General features: G+C 38.8%; 1 protein-coding gene across 2 annotated transcripts in view; it reads left to right on the top strand.

Moving 5' to 3' along the window:
• The window catches only part of SCAPER (S-phase cyclin A associated protein in the ER), a 148,088-nt gene that overhangs the window by 109,344 nt on the left and 15,415 nt on the right, over window positions 1–23,329 (top strand). For both annotated transcript variants that reach the window (XM_054169067.1, XM_054169068.1), the window contains exons 26-29: window positions 71–300; window positions 3,494–3,649; window positions 13,778–14,015; window positions 17,091–17,240. In XM_054169067.1, the coding sequence (XP_054025042.1) occupies window positions 71–300; window positions 3,494–3,649; window positions 13,778–14,015; window positions 17,091–17,240 (774 nt within the window). The remainder of the gene's footprint in view (window positions 1–70; window positions 301–3,493; window positions 3,650–13,777; window positions 14,016–17,090; window positions 17,241–23,329) is intronic.

Genomic DNA, 23,329 nt, shown 5'->3' with positions numbered 1-23,329 from the left:
CTCCACAAACTTTGCTTATTTTCACTGAATTCTGGTTCTTCCATCTTCTTTTCCTTTTTCCTTTCCTTAGGTTAGTGTTCCGGATGACCATAATGCTACTTCAGGCAGAAATGCAAATAAGCAGGTATTTGAAGGTTTAACAGCAGAACTTCTGGGGATAACAGCTGTGATTTTCAGATGTCTAATCTCCAGTTTCCCAGATGGAAACAACCACTCCACTGCACTGAATATATTACAGGAAGTGAAAAGTAAATCCTCGCAAGTAGAAGCTTTCAACAGCAGAGTCCAAGACCTAATCAGGTTAAAAAAAATAAATGACATTTCTGTAAACCTTCTTTACTACAGAAAAACAAAATTGCAATGATTTAAGAGAGGAAAAATAACTTCTAAATTAGTAAGAGTAGTTTGTGTATTCAAGAAGACAATGAAATGCTGTATTCTCAACCAAAAATGTCCTTCCAAAAACTGCAGGCAAAGAAGTACAGAAGACCAAGAGTCTTTTAATTTTGGGCTCTTCTTTTTTGTGTGTCCTTTTTGTCAGTTTTATCTCTTAGCTAGCCAGGTATATTCACTGCCCTTGTGGTCCTGTATGTCAGACATATTTTCCTGTAAACTTGCTGTAAACCAGATACTGTCTATTGCAAAGATTACCCTATAATTCCTATAATCTATTTTCAACCTTTGCAGTGTAGCTGTATTTTAAGAGCAACTTTCTAAGCATAGTTCTTGAACAAAATTTCATTCAATATAACTTGGTGAGTTGTAATAGTTGAGTAAAAGAGAATATATTGTTTTGCACGTTTTTACTTGAAACATTCTTTGTTTAAAAACACTTGGACCCAAAAATATATATAATTAATATATATTTAATATGTTAGATAGATAGATATGACACTAATATCTATCCAACAATGTATTTGACTTGCCAAAAGTATATGCTTTCACTGGTAAATTATGTAAATAGTTATCAGTACATCTTTAGCCTTCTAAAGAAATGAAATTCTGGCTATACACTACTGAAAATGTGTCACAGTGAGCATCTTTGGATTTCTCAAAGTCTGGTGCAGTGCTGGTGGATACAAAAAGGACAGCTGGAGGAGGAAAGCAAAACAAATAGTTGTCATAGATACCAGTGACCTCTAAAACTTCATTGTTCTCATGTAACCCACCTTCTCCCCAAACAGGTTTTGAAAGAGTGTGAAATTTCAGGATGTTGTATTCTCCCCATTTATGAATGGGAGGGTGGGAGGTCTGATTATTGATATTTGTGCTGAGCAGACATCTGACACTGACTGGGCCAAGCACAGGCATACCCTTAAGATAAGAAGATACATGAGAATCCAGCTAGGTCCTTCACCTGAGGCACTTTAGGGGATCTGGTTATAAATGGAGAATGAAAGGCACGATGACAAGGTAATAGTGCAATTAGTTAAAAAAAAGAGAGAGGGCATTTTAAACTAGTCAAAACCAGGCAAATTCTGTTATTAATGAGAATTTTCACCTCCAGGTCATTGTATCATATGTCCTTGGGAGTTGATTAAATGAGAGTTTTAGGAGGATGAAGGAAGAAAGAGGAAAGGTGAAATTATATATTTTTTTTCTATTTGAAGCTACTAGACCAGATTCATAAACAACTATTATCTGCACACTGTCTGGGTATCAAAAGGATAGCCAAATATTTGAACTATGCTACCATGGATAAAAAGACTGGGAGATGGAGGCAGTAGATTAGAAAGCGTTGACATTCCACTTGTCTGTATGCTCAGTTCTTCAAGGAAGGGAGTGCTTCATGCATCTTCTCATTGTCTCCAGGTGCCACTAAAGAATAGTTTCACTAGACTGAAAACTCTGGAAAAAGAACAGCTGCTTCTTCAGGAAGGGGGATAATGAACACATTTTGCAGGTGTCAGTCAGACTCTAGTGACATTCATAGGCAGGAAGGAGAATATCAGTGAGAATGGTTGTGCCTTTTGTGGGCAGTCATCTATTGGTATTAACTGTATTTTATTTAGTTCTTGCTCTCCCTTCCCTCCTGAGAGATTTCTGATTCCTAGCACTCAGCATTTCCCTGTGACTGTTATGTATCTAACACCCTGGAATTATTCTGCTAATACAGGAAAACTTGCTTATCACCTGTATGATCAGGTGGATGGCTCAGATCAAAATCTGCAAGTAACCTAATGCTGGCAACTTTTCACGTTGCTAAACAGGACAAACCTACCTGAGCAACAAGTATGCAATTAATAACCTTTGTGCATCTTCAGGTGTTTTTAGCAGCTTAAAAGGGCTTTTTCATGCTGCAGTGAGACTTCTTGCTTTATGTCCAGTGTACTTTTAATTACTTTCATTGCTTCCAAAAGCATTGTGTCAGCAGGGCAAACTTTGGCAGAAAGTATCGCTTCTAACCTTGAAGAGAGATTAGTCTCTGTCTGAGAAGTCGAGAGGGTTTCTTCCCTACCTTAAAAATCTTTAGTTTTTGAAAATAAAACTGCAAGACATGTGAGAGAATAGTTATTTTTAAGAAACACTTGTAGAGCTTTGTGACAAGCACTATCTAATCAGCATTATTTATTTGCTGGCATCAGTATTATTTAATAATGTTCCATACTTAGTTAAGTCAGGATGATCTTGACGTTATGGAAACATGCAGCTGATGGGGTTCCCATCACCAGGAGCCTATGCAGTAGGAGGCAATCTCTAACAAGTGGACTTGACAAGCGAGTAGACAGAACAGCTGTTAGGATCTGGTTATATTTGGGGGTTTTCTTGTGTAGGTTTCCAAGCTATTAGAAATTCAAAGGAGAAACTTCAGCAGTAGTGATCTGGTGATCAACAATGATGAACTGATCACGTCACTAGCATGGGTTTCCCTGCGTTGTGTTTTGATTGAGCTTTTGAGGAGGCTCTCTGATCCTGATCCTTCTGTGTTGATGGTAGAAGGTTGTTACCTGTCTTTTAGCTGTTGCCTATATTCTATTTTATTTTTTTTAAGCAAAAAAACCGCACAACCACCCTGTGCAGTAGCTGTTTGATAGACATAGTGCAATAAAACTTGATCTGGGTAACATCATTGTCTTCTTGAATTAGCGTGTTCTGCAAAGTTTATCTCTTCATGCTAAAAAGAAATTGTGCTGTTGCAGAGCTACCAAGATTGTTATAAATCATTTAACTATGGCAAAATTCCATTGTCGTCCTAGGAGTATGGTAAAATAAACATTTACACTCATTGTTCTTGTACAGTATCATACAAATTATCCTACAACAGGCAGATCTCTCAGCAAAAACTACTGATAGCTGCAGAGAGCCAGATCTGAAGTTGCTGTAATTTGAGTTGTTTTATTGAAGCCTTTCAATAAAGAGCATTGAGGTAATCACCACCTGCATTTTGTAGGGTTCAACAGTAGAGAGACAGAAATTGTTTCTTTTTGCAAAGTTACCAAAACTGGCATGGGACTGGTTTTTTTAAATACATTTTTTTCCCCTCTGTTTCTAGTTACGTGGTGAACATAGGACTGATAGACAAACTGTGTTGCTGTTTCCTCTCCGTTCAAGGCCCTGTTGATGAGAATCCCAAAATAGCAACTTTTCTAGAAAATGCCACTGCAGTGCTGCATGGAATATGTCAGCTATGTTTTGCGGTTAATGGAAGGTAGGTGTGTCATCTCTTGTATGTACATCAGGCAGTAGCCCTTGTAACTGTGCCAGCCCTGCCTTCATGGAAGCCAGCGGTCTGATGAGGCTGTTCAACAGAACTGTTCTTAGTCACACAGGAAAACCAGTGAAGAAACAGTGCAGGGAATTCACTCTGCCCACCCTTTCACCACTGAACCATAATAATTGTCTGCACCAAGTTTTGATTCTTGCAAGTCATTTCTCAGAACTGCAAACTTTATCTCCTTTACTCAGTGTTGCAGAGGGTTCTACCACTGCTGGTTTTAAGTCCTAAAGATGTTAAGAGGTATTTTATTATCAGCTGTCTCTACAACAGCTTAATTCAGCTCCTCACTGTCAGTAAAGGAATTGTATTTTCTATTAAGAAAAATACTGCTAGATTTGTCAGGGAATTTTCTAGTGCATAAGGTTATCATATCCTCACCAGGATTGTGGAGAGTGAGCATGAGGTACGTATCAGATAGCAAATCTGGACATCTGTGATCTACATCATAGGACAGTCAGAATTTCAGAGCTTTGGGGTGCATGTATTAGAACCTACCACTGTTAAACTGTTACAAGACCAGGCCCACAGAACTTTACAGTGAATTCCTGGAGGGTAAAATGATTATAGGGCTGAAAAACTAGAGTTATTAAAACATAAAATAAGAAACAAAAATGTAGGTAAGAGCTCTTGCTGGTAACCTGGGGACACAAGCAGATGGAGAAAAAACTGCAAGAAATATGAGCCCAAAGAGACTATCCCAACTTACTGAAATTTCCCTTTCTGAAAGCTGCCAACTTGGCATTTTACATTCCAGGACAGCGCTGCCAAAAGTCAAATGCAGACTTAAATAAAAAAAATCAGCTTTCTCTTAGTGGAATAATAGTTCTGGCTGTAACAGCAAGGAAGGCAAGATTTGCAGTTTCTGAAGCAGGCACGTGTTTCACCCAGATTGCACCCCAAAATAATACTACACTGTGCAAGAACTTCCTTCAAGAATATCTGTTCTTTGTAGCAAAAGAATAATTTGGGGGAGTTCAGTGTTTTTCTTTACAGTTACACCAAGAAGCATCTGATCTCACTACCTGCATCTAACAGATTTTATCCTGAGGTGCTGACTGTGCTTAATTTCCAGGTTGTATTGTTCATTTGGCCATGAACAGAAAGGAGAGTAGTGAACTTGGAGATTTTGAAACTGTTGTCTTCCACTTTTAGATCAAAAGCTTTGGTGTAAGTGATTAGAAGGACATTTTAAGGACATTAGAAGGACATGATGCCATTCATCACCAGAGCCTACTCTCATGGGAGGAGTGAATGCAGAGTGTCATTCTGTCATGTTATAGAAGTCCTTAGTATTCAAGGTGGTTTAAATGGAAAAAGGTGGCAGAAACAGCTCAGGTTTACTGAATTCTTAAATATGTCACAACACACTAATAGGTGTTGTGTGGTGCATGATCTGCTGCCTCTCTGTGAGAAGTACATATGCTTCTTTCATTTGTGGTAAGTAGTAGGAGGCAGCAGTGCAGCCTATTCAGTCAGAATCCAGCATTTCTCATTCTCAGCTCAGTTGATAGATGCTTGAGCATCAAACAGACACCGTAGTGCACTCCTCTGTGCATCAAAGTAACTAACCACTGAGATCATAAAACTGCAGAGGTTGTTACTGAGAGGAAGAAAAGTCTAGCAGGTACCACCAGCGCTCTGGCACTGTAGCATGAAAATAAGCTTTGCTAACGTAATACCAGGCTTTCACCACTGATGCAAGAGCAATTTTGAATTGTTCTTTTGATATATCTTCCTATATGGAATGTTTCCAGGTTGGGAATTTCTTTATGCTCCTTAATGGTGATTGTGGGAGGCACAAATTATTTTTTTCCCTGATAGAACTATTTCAGGCTGTTACTTGTCATATACAAATTTGCCATTCCCTATTCAATTCATTAGAGTATTGTTATGCAGTGTGCAGACCTTAGCACACTGTACCACTGCCTTGGCATAGTGGGAAGCTGATACGACAGTAGAGGCTGCGTGGCTAACACATCAGGACCACCTCAGGCCTCTCCAACCATCCACAGTGCCTGCCTTCTTGAGCTATGAATGGTCAGGTGCTGTGGGATCCTCCTGCCTGGCTTTCAGACCCCACCAGGCTGGTGTAGGAGCTTTACTGCAACTGGAATCTGCAGTATCCCCAGACAGGCAGAAGTTAAATGTTCTGACTCAAAATTCTTAACAATTAAGAGATCCTGTCTTGTGGGTACAAAGTACGTTAGGCTGTTCCTGGAGCTCTGATGTAGGAAGAGCTGTCAATCTAGACTTCGCTGTTTTCTTTACAGGAACATATTCTAGTTTAGCAGAATTTAGCATTACCCAAATTTAGCAGAATGTTTCTAAACGGAGCTCGGAATTGACCACCAGTGTTCATTTATAGTATCATAGTATCAGTCAGGGTTGGAAGGGACCAAAAGGATCATCTAGTTCCAACCCCCCTGCCATGGGCAGGGACACCCCACACTAGATCAGGCTGGCCAGAGCCTCATCCAGCCTGGGCTTAAACACCTCCAGGGACGGCGCCCCAACCCCCTCCCTGGACAACCCATTCCAGGGCTTCACCACTCTCATGGTGAAGAACTTCCTCCTCACATCCAGCCTGAATCTCCCCACCTCCAGCTTCATTCCATTCCCCCTAGTGCTATCCCTGCCTGAAATCCTGAGAAGTCCCTCCCCAGCTTTCTTGTAGGCCCCCTTCAGATACTGGAAGGCCACAATGAGGTCACCTCGGAGCCTTCTCTTCTCCAGACTGAACAGCCCCAACTCCTTTGGTCTGTCCTCATAGGAGAGGTGCTCAGTTACTTCATGGAAAACACTTTTATAGGCAAGAAAGAGATCTCAGTTAAGTACAGCCTGAATATGCCTCTACATCAGGCAAAACTTCAGAACAATAATTGTTATTAGAGAATAGCCTTGAATTGTGTCATACATTTCTCAGCGTTAAGTATTAAATGAGGTCTCTGGCTGATATAATGTAGACTGTAAAATTTTAAGACACAAACTAAGATATTTTTCTTACTCACGTGAAGAACCTGGAGAAAGACATCCAAAATCATGGGATTAGGTACCATAAAGGAAACTCTTGCTAATGTAGAAACATAAATTGGAGGATTCTCAATTTTAACATCATAAAAAGTTATTGAAGTGAGAGAATCCATTCTGAACATATGTTAGAAACATATCTTATAATAAGAGAGGGATTTTCTTTGCATTAATGGTCAAGAGCTTTAAAAAGATTTAGCGTGGATATTGATCTATCATTTTTGGTACTGGCTAATAAATGCTAGATTGATTCTTTTAGTTGAAATTTAGCTGTGGATGCAATAGCACATTTTCCAAACACTGTGTAGTATGTATAAAAGACCATTTGTTGAAAATATTAACCCCATGTGAACCTTGTTTTGGTAATTTTTATACCCTGATCTGTTACACAGAATCAGTGAGGGTTGCTTGAAACCTCCAGTTGAAAGTCCTATTTTTCTTACGCTCTGTTGCATCCATTGCTCGCAATGGAGGTGAGAAGGTGAGAGAAACTTTCTCCCTGGTGAGTTAAAAGATGTGTTTCTGAGAGCTGAAAATAGGATACTGTTCCTTATTTCATGTAACGAAAAATCATGAAATGCAGCATGTCTCAATATTAAACTATTGCTGCTTGCTAAGCAGCAAAAGATGAACCTGACATGTTTGATACTTAGATGCTTAATTGGTTTCTGCTCACCGTTAAGAGGAACAGTAATTTAAAACAGAGACATTTTTGTTAACCTGAAAGAAAGCAAACTATTAAATAGACTTTATACAGCATAATAGTGGTTCCTATAGCCATACAAATCTGCTTTGCAATTTGTACCCAGTTCCAGATGTCCAGTAGCAACATTCAGGACGATGGCCTTGTTTTCCACAGTTTATTTTTGTAACTATGAGAGGTATAAAGCCTATTTTGGGCCCTTGAGTCCTGAATACACACGGAGCATGCTTGGCTTGTAACCACAAACAGAAAACAATGAGCAGGCATGGAATGCAATGAACATTAATAAAAACAGCACCGTGCTGCCTCAGCTCACCCTTCTTAAAAGTGGGAGTGAAAACTCAGTAAGAAAATACATGACAAGTCCCTCATCAGCATATCAAGGACTTGCTTACAGTCCTGTCTTTTCCTGTGCTGATAGTTCATCAAATCTATATCCCTGTACATCTCTGGAACTAAGATACCCGTCCAAGAAGTTGTTGCTTTATGGAGCACTCTTCTTACTGCCTTATTTCAGTTTTGTCCATTAATATGAATGAAGAAATTGGTGCTGACCATAGAGTTAATGCACACAGCAGGAGGAAACTCAGCAGTGGTGTAGCATAAGGGTTAATCACTAAGGAATAATGTTCTTCATTGCAGCAGTACGGTGGAGTAGCAATAACATTGACACAAGGAGGAAATGAGTTGGGCATAAGAACATTGCAAATAATAGTCTCAAATTATGTAGCTTCTCAAATTATGTAGATTCTTTTTCCAAATTTTGCTGTTGTCTTGATTCAAGAAATGTCTGCAAGCTCCCTCATTAATCCGGGAAAATAGAATGTCATAGCAGTATGGTAGCTAAGTTGTTGCTGTTATATGTTATCTCAGAACACTGGTGGAACACATATAAATCTGTGTCAACAGCTAATGAAGTTGTGGATTACCAGCTGCAGTGGCCAAAAGCTGCAAATATACAGGATTTGATCCGGGAAAAGAGTGACTGTCATGTCACAGATACACAAGGAAGTAGGCTGGTCTGTTCTCATTTTATTACAGTAATTAAGATAATGTCTGTTTTGGCTGCTGGATGGAGAGTCAGACGCAAGTCAGCCTGAGCGCTGCTTGTGCTTCCCACTGCTTGCAGGGACAGCAGATCCAGCAAGTACTGTAAACTTACTGAAACTTGTTCTTCAAACTGCTCAAAGGTTTCTGATCATTGCTTCAACACAGTACTGTGATTCCTAGCTTGACGCTGTGAACTCTTAACAGGGTCTGACAGGTGCTAAATACTTCTTTTATTATTATTTTGCCTCTTTATTTTGGCATCTCTTTCAAAATAAAGTGCTTTAGAAGCAAAAGTACAGATGATGACTTTTAGATCTTAATAATAATAAAAAAACAACCAACCCGCAGATTATATTCTAAGCCTTTTGAAAACTCATGTTTCCATTTGGCTCTGTGTTTTTAATCAGGAGTATATATTTCAAATATACAAACATTATACTGTATACCCTTAGAGAGGCTTGTCTGCTTGTTAGCTCAGTCAGTTGTTAAAACAATATATTTTCAGATATAAACAGTTTGCTCATATTGAAGCTTGGAGAAATAGTAGTTTTATACTTGTTCAGCAGAGTATGCTGTTTCTCATCAAGCTGTATTGAATTCCTGTTTTTAATAAATAGTGGTATATTTTAAGCAATGAAGTACCACTGTTTAGTATCTTTCTTTCCTGCTGTGGATATATCCACATTTTTACATTCATAAACCCTTTTTGTGAGTCATAAACCCTATACCAATTCCTGAGGCTCCTTGATGGCAGAAACTGAAAATCATCACGGAAACCCATAATGAAAATTCCATGCATTTCATTAAACTTTTCTTTTTAAGATCCTGCAGGTTGTTTGACCATAATATAAATATTTGCTTGGTCTTCTGTGTTAAATATAGAGACCTGGTAAGGTTTGAAAGCCTATCTGTTTTCCCAGCTATATAAGCCAGTGGAAGAAATCTGGTAAGTCTTGGTTCCATTCAGTGATTAATTGAAGGGGTTTTGTCCATGCTTATTATTTCACATCTGTTACAAAAACAGAGAGTGAATTTCTTTAAATATGAGCATTAAAAGGAGGGATGTCTGCAGGAATCTCCTCTCTTAACTTTAGTTATGTAAGCTCTAGTTTTCTTGTATGAAATTGTCATTATATTAGGGCTCATGTGGCTTTTCACTTCAGCTCGTATCCCAGTCGCAGTGGATTTTCACTGGGCTTGCCTTTGAGCTGGACTACAAATCTCCTAAATGTATGAAATTCACTTTTGTGCAGATGTGACCAAAATCACCCTGCATCTGCAGAAGCTCATACTTTGTTTTCCAATATCTCTTATATATTTTTTCTGTATTTTAGAGCCAGTATGAATAATGTCTTTTACCTTTTGTTGTAAACGTTTAGGCTTAAAGTGATTGTAACTGACAGTTAAGCCCAACAGGAGCCAGTGTCCTGTTCATATACACATTAACTGTAATACAGGCAACATCAAAACTAAACGTTTCTAACAGTTCTTTCAATCCACCAAACCCAGAGATTTTTCTGGGTTTTTTTACCAGCTTTGTCCTGTGGTACAACTTGAAAATTCCCAATCTTCTTGGTGAAAAAAACACTGCTTGCATTTTGAGTTATTTTGCAACTGACTTTTTAATGTATATTTTGATTCATTCACTGTTCCAGAGCAGCACAAAATGGTAGAAGGATTTCATCCAGCAGTGTAAGCTTTTTCATATGGAACTGTTTAAAAGTAATGTCAAGAGTGAGAGTTGAAAGCAAGCTAACTCTAACCTTTGGTGAAATTGGTCTTTCGCAGCCATCCGGGTTTGTTGCTCATCTGCAGCCTGCTGTATCTGCTAACACAACTTGAAACTATGCAGCAGGAATCTGCATAAAGGCACAGCTGGCATGGCCAGGTGATAGTTCAGGAAGTGTCTCTCTTGACTCCATTCAAACACACTCACTTAAAGACCACTGAGCTTCAAAATGAAGATTTTTGGGCACGGATTGCAGGTGTAGGAAAAGGAAAGTAATGCCATAAATTGTGCAGCATAGCCCTGCCCAAAACACACTTAGAGCTCTACTCTTCCGTCCACTTTTTGTATTCTTCACAGAGTAAATGTTAGGGACATTGAATGTTACAAACCACCAGAGGAATGGTAGTGGGTTGTCTTTTGCATCAGGTAAGTGGCATCAAATCCTAATTTTAATGATCTTTTTAATTTACTTCAGCTTGTGGCATGCTATTATATGTATTTTGAGAGAAACCTACTCTGGTGGCGTTCAGGAGCACTATCATGGCTGGTTTGTGGCACCGTTTCTTTAAGGATTGCTAGGAGTACAGTTGGCTACCACAGTATGCTATAAACAAACCATTTTTGGAACCTATACCATAAACTCAGACATGTTTGTCTCCAGCTTGCTTTCTGTGAGAGGCTGACCAGTAACTTGTAATGGAAGTCTGGTGTCACTTGTGTAGCCACACAGGTACTGGAAAATAGGCACAGCTACATTGCTTTTGTTCTTACTGTGCCTTACCTAGACATTTGATTGCTTCTCTGAAAGTTTTGTGTGGTAATTTTGCATCCTTGTCTGGTTTTTTTGTACAGCACATGTATGGAATAGGACTGGAACATTGGTCCCAGTGGGTCACAGCAGAGATTGTTGCACTTAACAGCTTTTTCAATAGTACCAAATATTCACAGACTGTAAATAGAAATAGCTTGGGAGGAAATGGTACCATAAGTGTTCATTTCAGATAAGGTGATTCCTTACACATGATCTAACTGATAAAAAGCAGAAGTCATCTGAGCAACTGCTTTCTAAACATAAAGAAGTGAGCAGACAGTGATGGAAGCGGATGGGTGCTAATGAAGTTGGTATCTTTCCCTTTTATAACAACTAAAAGCAAAGGAAATGGGAAAGCAGTGGAAACAAGAACCACTTTCTAAAACTAACTCTGAAGATGTCAGTTTAGTACAGGGAAGACTGGACACTCAAAGGGCTGAGAATATCCCTGCTGACGAGAATCAGTACTGAGCTCTTCCTTACTGCCCAAGCACTGCCCTGTTGTATTCACCTGGGCTGTGAAAAGACCCCTCAAAGGCTTTCATAGCCTGAGTGCTAAAATAATCTTCCTAAGCCTCCTAAATCTGCAGCATGGCAGCCTCCTCACAGTGGCTGTGCATGTGCAGTCCCCACCCAACTGCTAAGCAGTCCCTGCTCAGAGGCACAGCAGGGGTCTGTGATGTCAAGCCTGGTTATCAGCCATGCTGTATAAAGCAACCAGGCATGCCTCATGTTTTTAGTGCTCACTCATGCTGCCTTACAGAAGAATTATATTCATGAGAAAATGCATAGACACTAGCTGTCAAGTTTGCTATTGTAACTGCAAAGATGATGTTTCATCTAACTGTTGTTCCCCCTTCTAAAATATTTAAGCTGTATTTGAAGTTGGCCCAGTACCAGCGACTTCTCTGGGACGTTGAGAATGCAGTTTTGTTACGCTGCTTTGCCTTTTTCTCTGTTTCTCTTTGATCCAAGGTAGTAATGCTGTGCTGTTACAAATAGAAATTCTCCTTCATAGACATGGCGTTTGTGTGAGGTGGTGCTTTCTTACCTGCCTTTTTTGCTTCATTAAGAGAAGTGAAAATGACAGAACAAGATGATGTTCCCCACAACCAGGTAGTCACTGGTTTTGTGCTTTAATTGCTCCATCCAACCCCTATCATTCTGTGATCAAAGACAAGCGTTTGCCCCATAAAGAGCAGGATTAGTCATCTTACCCATGATCTGTGTTGGGACCCTCACTTGAGGAGACCAATGTGTGTAACAGAACAGTGCACAGTGCTGCTGATGCAGGTTCTGAACAGATCATTTAGAGCTATTCTAGTCAAGGAAGAGCTCCTTACTGATTCTAGTCAGCAGGGATATTCTCAGCCCTTTGAGTGTCCAGTCTTTCCTGTGCTAAACTGACATCTTCAGAGTTAGAGGTTGTTTTAGAAAGTGGTTCTTGTTTCCACTGCTTTCCCATTTCCTTCATCTGATTTGTCCTTTTATAACATTTTCCCATATCACTTGCCATATTTTCCTTTAATTATAGAAAAGAATAATACATAGACTCAATCTTTGTCATTTCTTTTGATACTTGAACTTTTTTTTCTGGGTGTTTGGTTTGGTTTGGGGGCTTTTGGGGGGAGGGAAGTTGTTGGGTTTTTTAAGACTGAAATGTAAGAGATGAGGTACAGACCAGATGTTGATGTAGTATAATTTCAATATTACTGCTCTCCCTGTCTTAATATGTCAGTGTTTTCTTTGATTGCCATGGACTAAGTGTATTTCTGTGATGAAATTCACGTGAGCAATGTGAAGGGTTTTGAATTAGAACTCGGAGTACAAAGAACTTGTGGAATTACATTTGTGATTTCCTTCTTATGTGCCTGCCTTCCACACCTTGTTTAACCTCCAGAGTAGGGACAGTGTTAGTCTTCCTTAGCAGTGATTGTCCTGCATCATATTCTGGATTATTAATAATGTGAAAAAACATGGACAGTACAAATCACGGAGGAGTTCTGGTAAGTGCTTTTGAAAGTTTGGGTGTGAGAATGGCAAGGGCATCCTGAGTTGTTTGCCTGCCTGTCCTGATATCCTAGAGAGTCAAAACCCTCCTGTATTTTGTATGCATACCCAAAAGGTAGCAAAGAAACCTAGTTTCCAGTTGCATAAGCTGTGCTGGTTTGTCTCGAGCCTTTTGTACTCATGTTTTGATACCACACTCTCTCACGTAACAACATCTGACTGAAATAAGACGTAGTGTGTTTTGTTAACTGCTCAACCACTTCATTCTTAAATTCCTGCAGAGCTACTTGATTAAGATCATCTGGTCCTAGTGACTGACTTTGCTACTTAGGTAGGCAGTTTCAATGCCTGCAGCCTGTCACTGAGGCACTGAGAGGCTCCAAGGAGTTCTCCCGCTTCTCCTGGCTGCTATTGCAAGGAAAGATGGGTGTAGGCTCCTGACCTGAGAAAGAGCTTGCATGGAGCCCCTAAAGTGCCCCAAGGCTTCTGACTTTCAAGTTGTTGAATTTCTGATCGCGTACTGGTTTCATAAACCAATTTTGGGAGCAAAGACATCAGTATGTGGAGAAAGATACTTAAAGCTACAGCTGCACTGCAATTAAAGAGAGGGTGTGACAATGCCCAGAGTATTGAAAGTATTTTCTGGAAATGCTGTGGTTTCTTGACTTGTCAGACATCAGGTTTTTCATGCTCATCTCCTCCTCAGATGGCTTAATGTTTCTTTGACAGATCTTGGAACATATTTGACAATACACGTCAGGATCCCACAGGACTAAGAGCAGTTCTTCAGTCTACGGATCTGGTTGGAGTCTTGCATATGCTGTACTGTGTGCTTTTCCATGGGACAATTTCAGATCCAAACACAGCAAGTCCTAAAGACAGCTATGCAGCAAACACAATCCAGGTTGCCATTCAGAGTTTACGTTTCTTCAATAGTTTTGCTGTTCTTGATCTGCCTGCCTTTCAGGTAACAGATGTTTTTCAAACTTTTGCTTAGCATGGAAATGTTAATTATTGCACTACATTTTGTCTTTAAGAGCTTAATTATTGAAGGGACTTTCACAGTTAAATGTTTAGGTTTTCTTTGTGCATAAAATGAAGAGCGGTTGTTATTTCCAACTTACAGCTGTTGCTAGCAGATTTAACCCAAAAGTGAAAATACAGAATGCCTGAAATGCTGAATCAAATCCATTACTACTACTGTTCAAAACCCCTCACTTTTACTGTAGTACTTTTTATAAGCCCCCAAAATGTAAAAAAAAATAAATCTTCCTCTGAAGCATGAAAGAAGTTTTTCTAATGTGAAAGGACTTGCTTATAACTACGATTTATGTTTGTCAGTGCCTTCAGCAGTCACTTGCTTTAAGATTATAAAACTGACACTGAAAATCACTTGAAAGCATTTTTTTTTAATCCAAATAAAATTTTATTGACCAAAAATTGGAAATCTAACATTTCATGATTTTTATTTACAAACCAAAACCAACCCAAAGGATCACATTTCAAGTCTTGAGAAGGTAGTTCTTTTTTCACCACCTTCTGTGAACAGGTTTCTAGTGTAAATGAATTATTTCACCATACAATGAAAATGCAAATACTAGTATATTTCTCAGATAAATTACCAAAAGCTGTTGTGTTGTTAATAAAAACCACCTGTCAAAAAACATTGCTTTGCAAATCTTACTTAGCAGCTTTCACAACTTGTCAGAATAGGTTTCTGCTTCATTTAGTATATAATTTGTATATAAGTTATACCACACTCCATCTGAAATGCATTAAACTTTGCGTGAGTAGAGAATGAAGTATAAGATAGAAGTCTTCTTCAGTTCATATTTCTTGATTTTGATTTTTTTAGTACATTTAGTTTCTTCAATTGCAATTTGCATGTAGCAATATATCTACGCATCTCTATAGATGCAGTTGCAGGATTCAGTCCAGTCAGGATTTGTTTACAAGGTGCAGAAACACTGTATTTATTTGAGCTTCATGTAAAGCAACTTTTACATACACCATTAACTCCCATTTCTTTCTGTAAATCAAGTTGTATTGATGTAGTTCTCTTATTCAGCTTGGTCACTACCTCTTGGTTTGAGACTGGGTGTTTGATGCTGTAAATATTACAGGTACACATACCAGAGAGTGAGACTTGAACTGGGACAGTTCCAGCTTGTAGGGGAGCTGTAGCAAATCCCACTGGCTGAAGGGTTGCTCCCTGATAACTCAGGAAACCACTATCAATTTTTAAAATATAAGCTTCTACTTATGCTGTCTGTATTTATCCTTCTACCAACTATCATTTTATCTGAGCATTTATAATAAACCACCAACATCCATTCCCAGATCCCATGATCTGCGTTAGTGTGTTTGACATAAAACAGTGCAAGGTAGTAATTATTGCCCAAAGGGTGGTAGAAAGCTAACTGGTGTGAATGTACTTCATTCAGGTCATTGATGCAGGGCTCTGCTCAGGAGGCACCCACTTAGCTGTCTTGCTGAATTGTAGGCATAATATTGTTTGTGATGGACAGACACACTTGAGTAGTCTCAGCAGCAACCCCCTTCAGTGCATTCATGTGATTTGTTTCTGTAATGTTAAAAATCTCAAGGTACACCAGAGGCAGCTTGCTGTCCATTCTGACCTCGTGTGCTCGAGCAGGCAGCAGTGGGAAAGCAGCATAGTTTATGCACTGCCTGATTATTCTCTCTGAGGAATAGTTTTATCATGTAATACTAGGACTAGAGAATAGGGGTTTTTTATTAACAGAAGAGGTCTGGTATTCTAGAGTTTGTATTAGCACAGATGTCTCATGGGTATATATTTCATTTAATTTGACAGTCTAAACAATTGAAAGATGGTAGTGAGAAACAACACAGGGTCCTGAGCTGATACTAATTCTGGCTAAAAAGGAAGCATAGTTTCCTTGAAAAATTAGTTTAACTTTTATACACAAACTCAAGTGCCCTTTGACCTGTTGTTATCAGGGAAGGTTAAACCCAGGGTGCTAGGTCACAGCATGCGTGGACAGCACTAATTAAATAAGAGTGGACCCAAGAACATGGCATTTACAGGATGTAAAGCAGTAAATGGTGGCTGTATTGTGCATTGCGTTTTGAAAATGCACACACTTAGCACAGTACTTGAGGTTCAAGATAGAAAGTATCCACAACAAAGTCTGGTTTAATTGCCAAGGATTCTACTTGTGCTGGGTAGATCTGGAGTATGCTAAAACTAAATTGTACTACAGACTGGGATTTATGTATATATACGTTAGACAGGCTACAAGGTATAAAACCAAGAAAACTCTCAAATGAAAGAGATTTTCTCACAGGCCTGCACTGCTGTTTCATCAGTTAGTAGACTGTCATGCTTATTCCTTGTGCTTTAGTTCTCCCCTTTGACCTTGTGTCGTTCTGTCTGTTTGACATGTTTATTAAATAGAGGCTGTAGGCTGCGCAGATAAAATCTAATTCTCAATCTCCACGTTACAGCAATTTGCCTACTTTTAAAAAGCATCCCAAGAAGCTTTGCAGCTGAATGTTCTCTCCTTTTGGCTGTTTCTAACTTTTTTTACTGTTTGAAAAGTCATTATTTGTTATTAATCTTTGTATTCCGTTCAGAGCATGAGTTATTAATGAGAAATGCATTTTGCCCTTTTGCAGAAATGGTTTGGTTTCCTTTGCTTATTCCTAAGAAATATTATTAGCATTAAGTTTTCCTGGAACATGTAATGTATGGCAAATGAAATGGTCAACCTAATGCTATCCTGAACGTCAGCTAAGCAGAATCCATTTTTTCCCGTGTCCGTTTAAATTGGAATTTATTCTTGTTGTGGCTTTTAATGTGTACTCCAGTTGGTAAGTTACTGAAAGCAGAAAGCTGATGTCCTCCACCAAAGTCACTGCGGCAAAGAACTTCGTTTATATGTTGGTAAAAAAAAAAAAAAAAAATTGAAAGGGGGATGCAATTGATGTATATGTATCCACACAATTTCTGGTACATGCTGCTGGACTGTAATTTCTGTTTCTTGGCCTTTTTTTGCAGTCTATTGTGGGTGCTGAAGGACTATCCCTTGCGTTCCGGCATATTATCAGCTCCTTGCTGTGGTATTGTTCCCAGCATACCTATGAAGGATTGCTGCACGAAGTCATTATTTGTGTGGGCTATTTTACTGTAAACAACCCCGATAATCAGGTAAGGCAAATGGAAAATGGGATCAGAAGTTATCAAGGGCACATTTTGTCATGGATCCCTCAAGAAAACTAATCCCCTTAACGTGTTTGAAGCACTTGGGATTCCTATGAGGACAAATATATGCATGTGCAAGAAGTTGAAGTTGCATCTTAACACAAAAGCATTAATTTTATGTGGCCATAAGCAAGCTCTGTGTTCTTATGCAGGCAACAATGTTGACATTGCATCGATTTTAACTGGCCTTACTCCCTGCCAAGATACACTTAGCAACCAATATTTTTATTCCAAGTTTACTTCATGTCAGCTTGTTCAGATGGCTGTGGTACCCAAGTTAAACCCTTTTAAAGCCAACTAGGCTAGTGTTAGATGCCAATGTAGCCATTCCCCTGGTAGCCAGAGCGCTCATTTTAAGTTTAAGCCACTCTTTTGCTTTAATCTTTGTATAGTAAACCAATATGAACAAACAATGGAAATTCCCTTTTAGCTTCCTTCAGTGTTGTCCACTCATTTCAGTAGACTCTGTGATCTCATACTAACTTATGAAATAACCCAGACTCAAACCTTCAAAACTATTGCAAGTATTTCAGTCTTTAAAAATCTCTCAGCTTATATGTAGCATCTCAGAGTCCATTGGGCAGTTGGCACTGACTCCGAGTATGTGAAGCTAGCTCTGGGTGTGCAGAAACTGCGTTATGGTGCCTCCATCTTTGGTGCGATTCAGTTGCATGCTGTATTTTTCTCTCTCTCCATACCTGTAAGCTCTGATTCCTGGTTTTGTTCAGCTTTCAGGGTAGGAGTTGAGGATGAGAAGCTTAGTGCCCTCAGTTAAGCTGAGAAGCAGAAGAAGGAAGTGTTACAACTTGTTAGCAGAGGTTTAGAGAAAAGCTGTCTGATAATGTTCTTACAATCATTGGACCATTAGAATATCCTAAAGCTGACAATGCTGTCAGAAGTATTAGGTAATTATATAATGTAACTCTGTAGTAATCTTTTTGTGTCTTTGGGCACAGTCAGAGGGAGGATCCTGCAGCCTTCCTACCCTGTGCAACCAAATCCTACATGGGATCTGGTGCTTAACTGTGGGCAATGCTTCTTAAAAGGGTCGTTTTGAAAATCCATGTGATACCAAGGCCATTTTCTGATTCCCACTGCTACACAACGGCTCATGCTGGCATTCAGAAGTGCCAGCAGACAATGTTGTCTTTTCTCTGCAGTTTAAAAATGTCTTTTCTGGCACACAAGTATAAACAGATGTGATTCATTGCATGGAGGACTTGCAACTATTACCGTGCCAGGAATAGCACAGAAGAGGGATTTCCTACCAGCCATGTCAGTTAGAGCAGTTTGCAATGCCTGTTGCTGTTTAGTACTCATGCCCTGGGGTGAAGGTCCGACCGTGGCAAGTGGGCACCATGCCATGGCAGCAGCTGGTGATGGTGGCTGCCGGCAGGCAGTCAAGAGACTAAGTATGTGCAAAATGCGTTTGTGTGTGGGCATGCTTCCCAGCTGGTGATTTTGTAGTGTTTTGGAGTCTTCAGCACGTGCACTTAGGCTGGGGGGCATGTGCCATCAATAATGTATCCCTGGACCAAGTTAATTTTTGAGATAAAAAAGTAGCTTCTGCAGCTCTGAGAGTCAAGTTTAGGTCTTTGGTTAAACCACCACCGTATGTTAGTACTTTTCATACACTAGCAGCAGTCTTCTGTGGTGGTTTGCTTTGGTGGTAGTGTTCCAAGAGCTATCATGATATGCTTAACCTTTTTGTAACTTCTGATATTCCTAAGAACTTATGTTCTTAACTTAGGAAGTAGCATTTGAGGGTGGTTGGTGCCTTTTGTTTGAAAAAAACACAAGTGAAGTGTTCCTCACTCAGGTACTTGGAAAATACAGGGAAGATAGATGGGGTTTTTTTAAGCAAAAGGAAGTATTTTTCCTTTTACTACTTAGGCAGAGCAGCACAACTTGCTTACAGTCATTATTTTCAGGTGCTGTGACTTCCAGTCAAGTTAGGATGCCTTTTGTGAGAAGGGAAGTGCCTTCTATTCATTCAGTTACGGTTTAAGTTTTTTATTCTGTAATGAGCTTCCTTTTTTTTTTTCCTTTCGTTGCTGATCATCAGCAGAGTACTGCTAAAAATAAAAAATTGGTCTCCCAGTGAAAGCTTTCAAACAGTATAGGCTTGAGCTCCTGGAAAGAATGGTGTAATAAAAACACATACACCAGACCTGGGCTATGAAAACAGATTTCCATAGAGCTCTTTTTATGTAGTATTTGAACAAATTTTAAAGGAGACAATAACTGATGTGTTTCAAAGCAGATTCAGATTGGTCTTGCAGTCAAGTACACATTTGTTTTGAAATGTTTATAGTTTAAATTCGTTTTTCCCCTCTAAATTTGTGTTCGTTATTACAAGTCTTCATATGTTTTAATTCCTTTCAACTCTCTTAAAAAAAAAAAAAAAAAGGAAAAAAAGGACAAATAGTTGCTTGGAGTTTTTGGTGTGCCTTTTGTGCCTCCTTTGTTTACCCACATCAGCAGATAAATATCCAAAATAGTGTGCTGCAATAAAGGAAAAGAAAATGTAATTATTTAAAAAAATTGCAGTTTCCCAATTTGAAGAATAGATAGCTATCTAAAAAGGAAATTTTACAGCCTGTCAGCCTTAGTTCTGACCTTCTGTAGTACTACTGTGATTTAAGTAAGTGAATTATTACCACTGTGCAGTCAAAATAAAAAAAAAAGGGCAATTTCCTAAATATTCCACCCGTACAGAGGAAGAATCGTCCAAGAGCATTATATGCCAATCAGTTAATGTAATGTAGGTTTGTCTGGTTGTATTGCCCTACCTGTAAAAGTCTGTAACAAACTAAAAAAGCAAGTTCTTTCCTCTGGTGTAGCGTCAAGATTCATATTACACTGCAGTTTCCAGGAGCCCCAAATAAGAGGAGGGCCTCACAGTGGGTCCTACACACATGCAGAGACAGTGGCTGGGGTCCCAGTTGGAGCTTTCACTACTGTCGGCTTTTGGTCCAGGCCCAAGTGATTCTGCTGAGGAGCAGTGAGGACAATGGATTCCTGAGGAACGCATTCCTAAGTGTTTTGATAGTGCTTGCACTGTTTATTTTAAGACAACCATGATTTTGCTGACTCTGCCCACATGTGATATATTAGCAATATTCCTTTACGTTTTTTTCATATTTTGTTTTAACATTCAGAAAGCTTTTTTGCAGGGCAGCTGCTTTCACTAAAGCCATAAATCAGTTATGAAATTGGAAGTTTCAAAAAGCAGTGTTTCTTTAATATTTTAAATGCTTTAACATCATTAGTCAAGCCTAAACTGCACTGTCTGTTTTGTATCGGCACGTGAACTTGTGTTTACTACAGAGCCAGACAGCCTGCCTTTCACGAGCCGTGCGGCTGTAATCACGCCGTGCTAGAGCTCGGCTTTATTAGGCATCTGCTTTGCATGAGTATGATCAAGGAAACTGGTTCTCTCTCTTTTTTTTTTTTTTTAGCCACCATTTAATCTACTAACATACAAAAACAGGTCCCATGATACTAAGGATAGAGATGTAAAACTAAACTGCGTAATAAAAATAACATCCAATCTTCCAATAAGCCAACCATACTATATCAGACTATAGGATTACAGTTTCTAATTAAAATGTTCATGTTAATTAAAAAAATCCTTCTATTTCATTACATTTTTATTGCCTTTCATTGTTTGATTTAATTAGTATAATGAATATAATTAGCATGTGCTGTCAACTGAGTTCATTTGCATATTATATTGGATAATTGAATGTGGTCCCATCATTAAATTAACATGAATGACAGATGATTTGGCTTCTTTCTCATTGCTGCATTGGGAATAAAAACCTCTCCGTACTCATTGCCGTTAGTGAATATTTTTCATCTGAAAAGTCCTTGCAAGTCAGACCTCCAGACTCAGGATCTTGCCTCCAAGAGTGGTTGCATTGTTCATGTGTGGTGTTTTGCGCTTATTTAAATACACGCAAATAATTTTTGTTGTGTCAGTCTTTGACACACATGTATTTGGAGTGCTCTAGGAAAACGTCACACATTTGGGGGATTTTTTAGGATGTGGAACTGTGTATTTGTAAATTCTCTAACTGTATTATTATTAGATTGCGTTGCACGTATTATTATTAGATTGCAAATTGAAATCTCTGTGAATGGGATTAGAATATGTAGACAGAAGTAAAAGCTTCTCTTAGAATAACCAATGCAATAGGAAAAGTCTAGAAATACAAACCACATGTCCTTGAAGAGGGGTTTTCACCCCTGAAAGTTTATCATCCAGTTACAAGTCTAACTCACTTCTTTGTCACTCCAAAATTTATCCCTAGACGCTTGTGTCCATAAGAACAACACATTGTTCTTGTTGTAAGCTTATGAATAACTGAAATGTTAATATCCAACAATCCATATGTTGAAAAAAAGAAGCACACCAAATTTAATAATACCATTGACTTACTAGAAATTTATCCTTGCTATATAGATATGGAAAGTATCTTGCAGAACACGTTTCAGGCATACCAGCTAGCTGCAGTGAAAGGAATAAGCAGCAATAAGAGACAGGATATTTTGGGAGAGGGAATATCGCCTGTCATAAAAATCTAAACCTCAGACCTCAGTATCACAGGTATAAATCTAAAGAATGGTAGACACAGTCCTAAAGGGTCTCATTTAGGACTCACTCCCAGCACAAAGCAAACATGGTAGATAGTCCCCAAGAAAGGCTTCAGCCTTAGATTGGCTTTTCCCTTTTTTCTTAAGTGATTGGCTTAGAGCTATATTTCTTTTTAGCATTTATTTCATGTGGCAACTCTTATTTCTGTCACAAAAAAACAGTACCCTATGCAACAGTAAGCGTAGAACGCACACATCTGTATGTCTGTGATATATATGCTAACTGTGGTTACAAGTACTGTTAGGTTGTAAGGGACAGTTACAAAGTGACTTAATTAAAAGTTACCTTCTGCAGGGAAATTTTTCTGTGCTTTTGACATTGTTAGCTTGAATTGAGTTTCAGTATGTGGCCAATTTTGCCTAGTGTCAGTATGAAGAAAGCTACTTCTCAAATGGAAAAATGGTGAAAGTCAGAAGTTGAGAGAAAAACTTGGAAGAGTGGTTATAAAAATATTAGGTAGCTTCCATATGGATTGTTTACTAGAGGCCATCATTAAACTTTCATTATTTAGGTTGTTTTGGGGGCTGTGGAGTAAGTGGAACAATTTTGATATTGTAGGTGGCGGTTTTGAAGACGCAGCTCAAGACTAAAGATGCAGGGATTGTTACTTACCATATAGTTCATGTATGGTTTTGAGTGGTATCTGAAATGACTTAGTTCTGATTTTGTTAGTTTCTTTTCAGAGGAGGGATTTTTAGGAGGATGGATTTCATGTTGAGGTTGTGAGTTCGATTCCTTAAACCTTTAAAAAATTAAACAAACATCAACCACAACCTTTTTAAAGCTTTATATGTTTGAACAAAAAATTCTGAGAAATAGCTGATTTTGACAAGTGAGTGATTCATGGGAAGTTGTAGTCTTGACTACCATTTAGGAGCACTTCAGTTTGTGAACAAAAAATCCCCTAAGGATTAAACTCCCCAAGTTAAAAAGGAGTAAATTAAAGCAGATCTGCAATGTATGCTTTCTCTCTATCAGCCTTATATACTTTTACCACATAAATTCACTTAAGTGAATGCAATGTCTGCACAGAAGATGGCATTCCTGTCTAGGCAGTGGGTGAAAAGTGGGGGTGCCTCCTGGGTAATTAGTTAGACACCTTTGTTGTTATGTGAGCTTACTGATGACTTTCTTTTCTAAGAATGATCTATGACAAAGCAAATAAAATACATCAAGGGCATGTGGGACTGTATATTTCACACGTCACATCTTAATTGTATTTCTGACATTCCAAAATGCATCCTATAATTTTTCTTCTCTTTTTTTTTTTAAGGATGTGGGGAAGGTAATTTAATATGAGCAAAGACTTAATGTGGAATCAAATGTATTCAGTTTCAGTTTGTGATGGCTGGCTGATTCCTGTGGAAGGGGAGGA

The sequence above is a fragment of the Dryobates pubescens genome, chromosome 17 (assembly GCF_014839835.1).
Source record: "Dryobates pubescens isolate bDryPub1 chromosome 17, bDryPub1.pri, whole genome shotgun sequence".
NCBI classification, from domain to species: domain Eukaryota; kingdom Metazoa; phylum Chordata; class Aves; order Piciformes; family Picidae; genus Dryobates; species Dryobates pubescens.
This window is presented reverse-complemented; position numbering and strand designations above follow the sequence as displayed.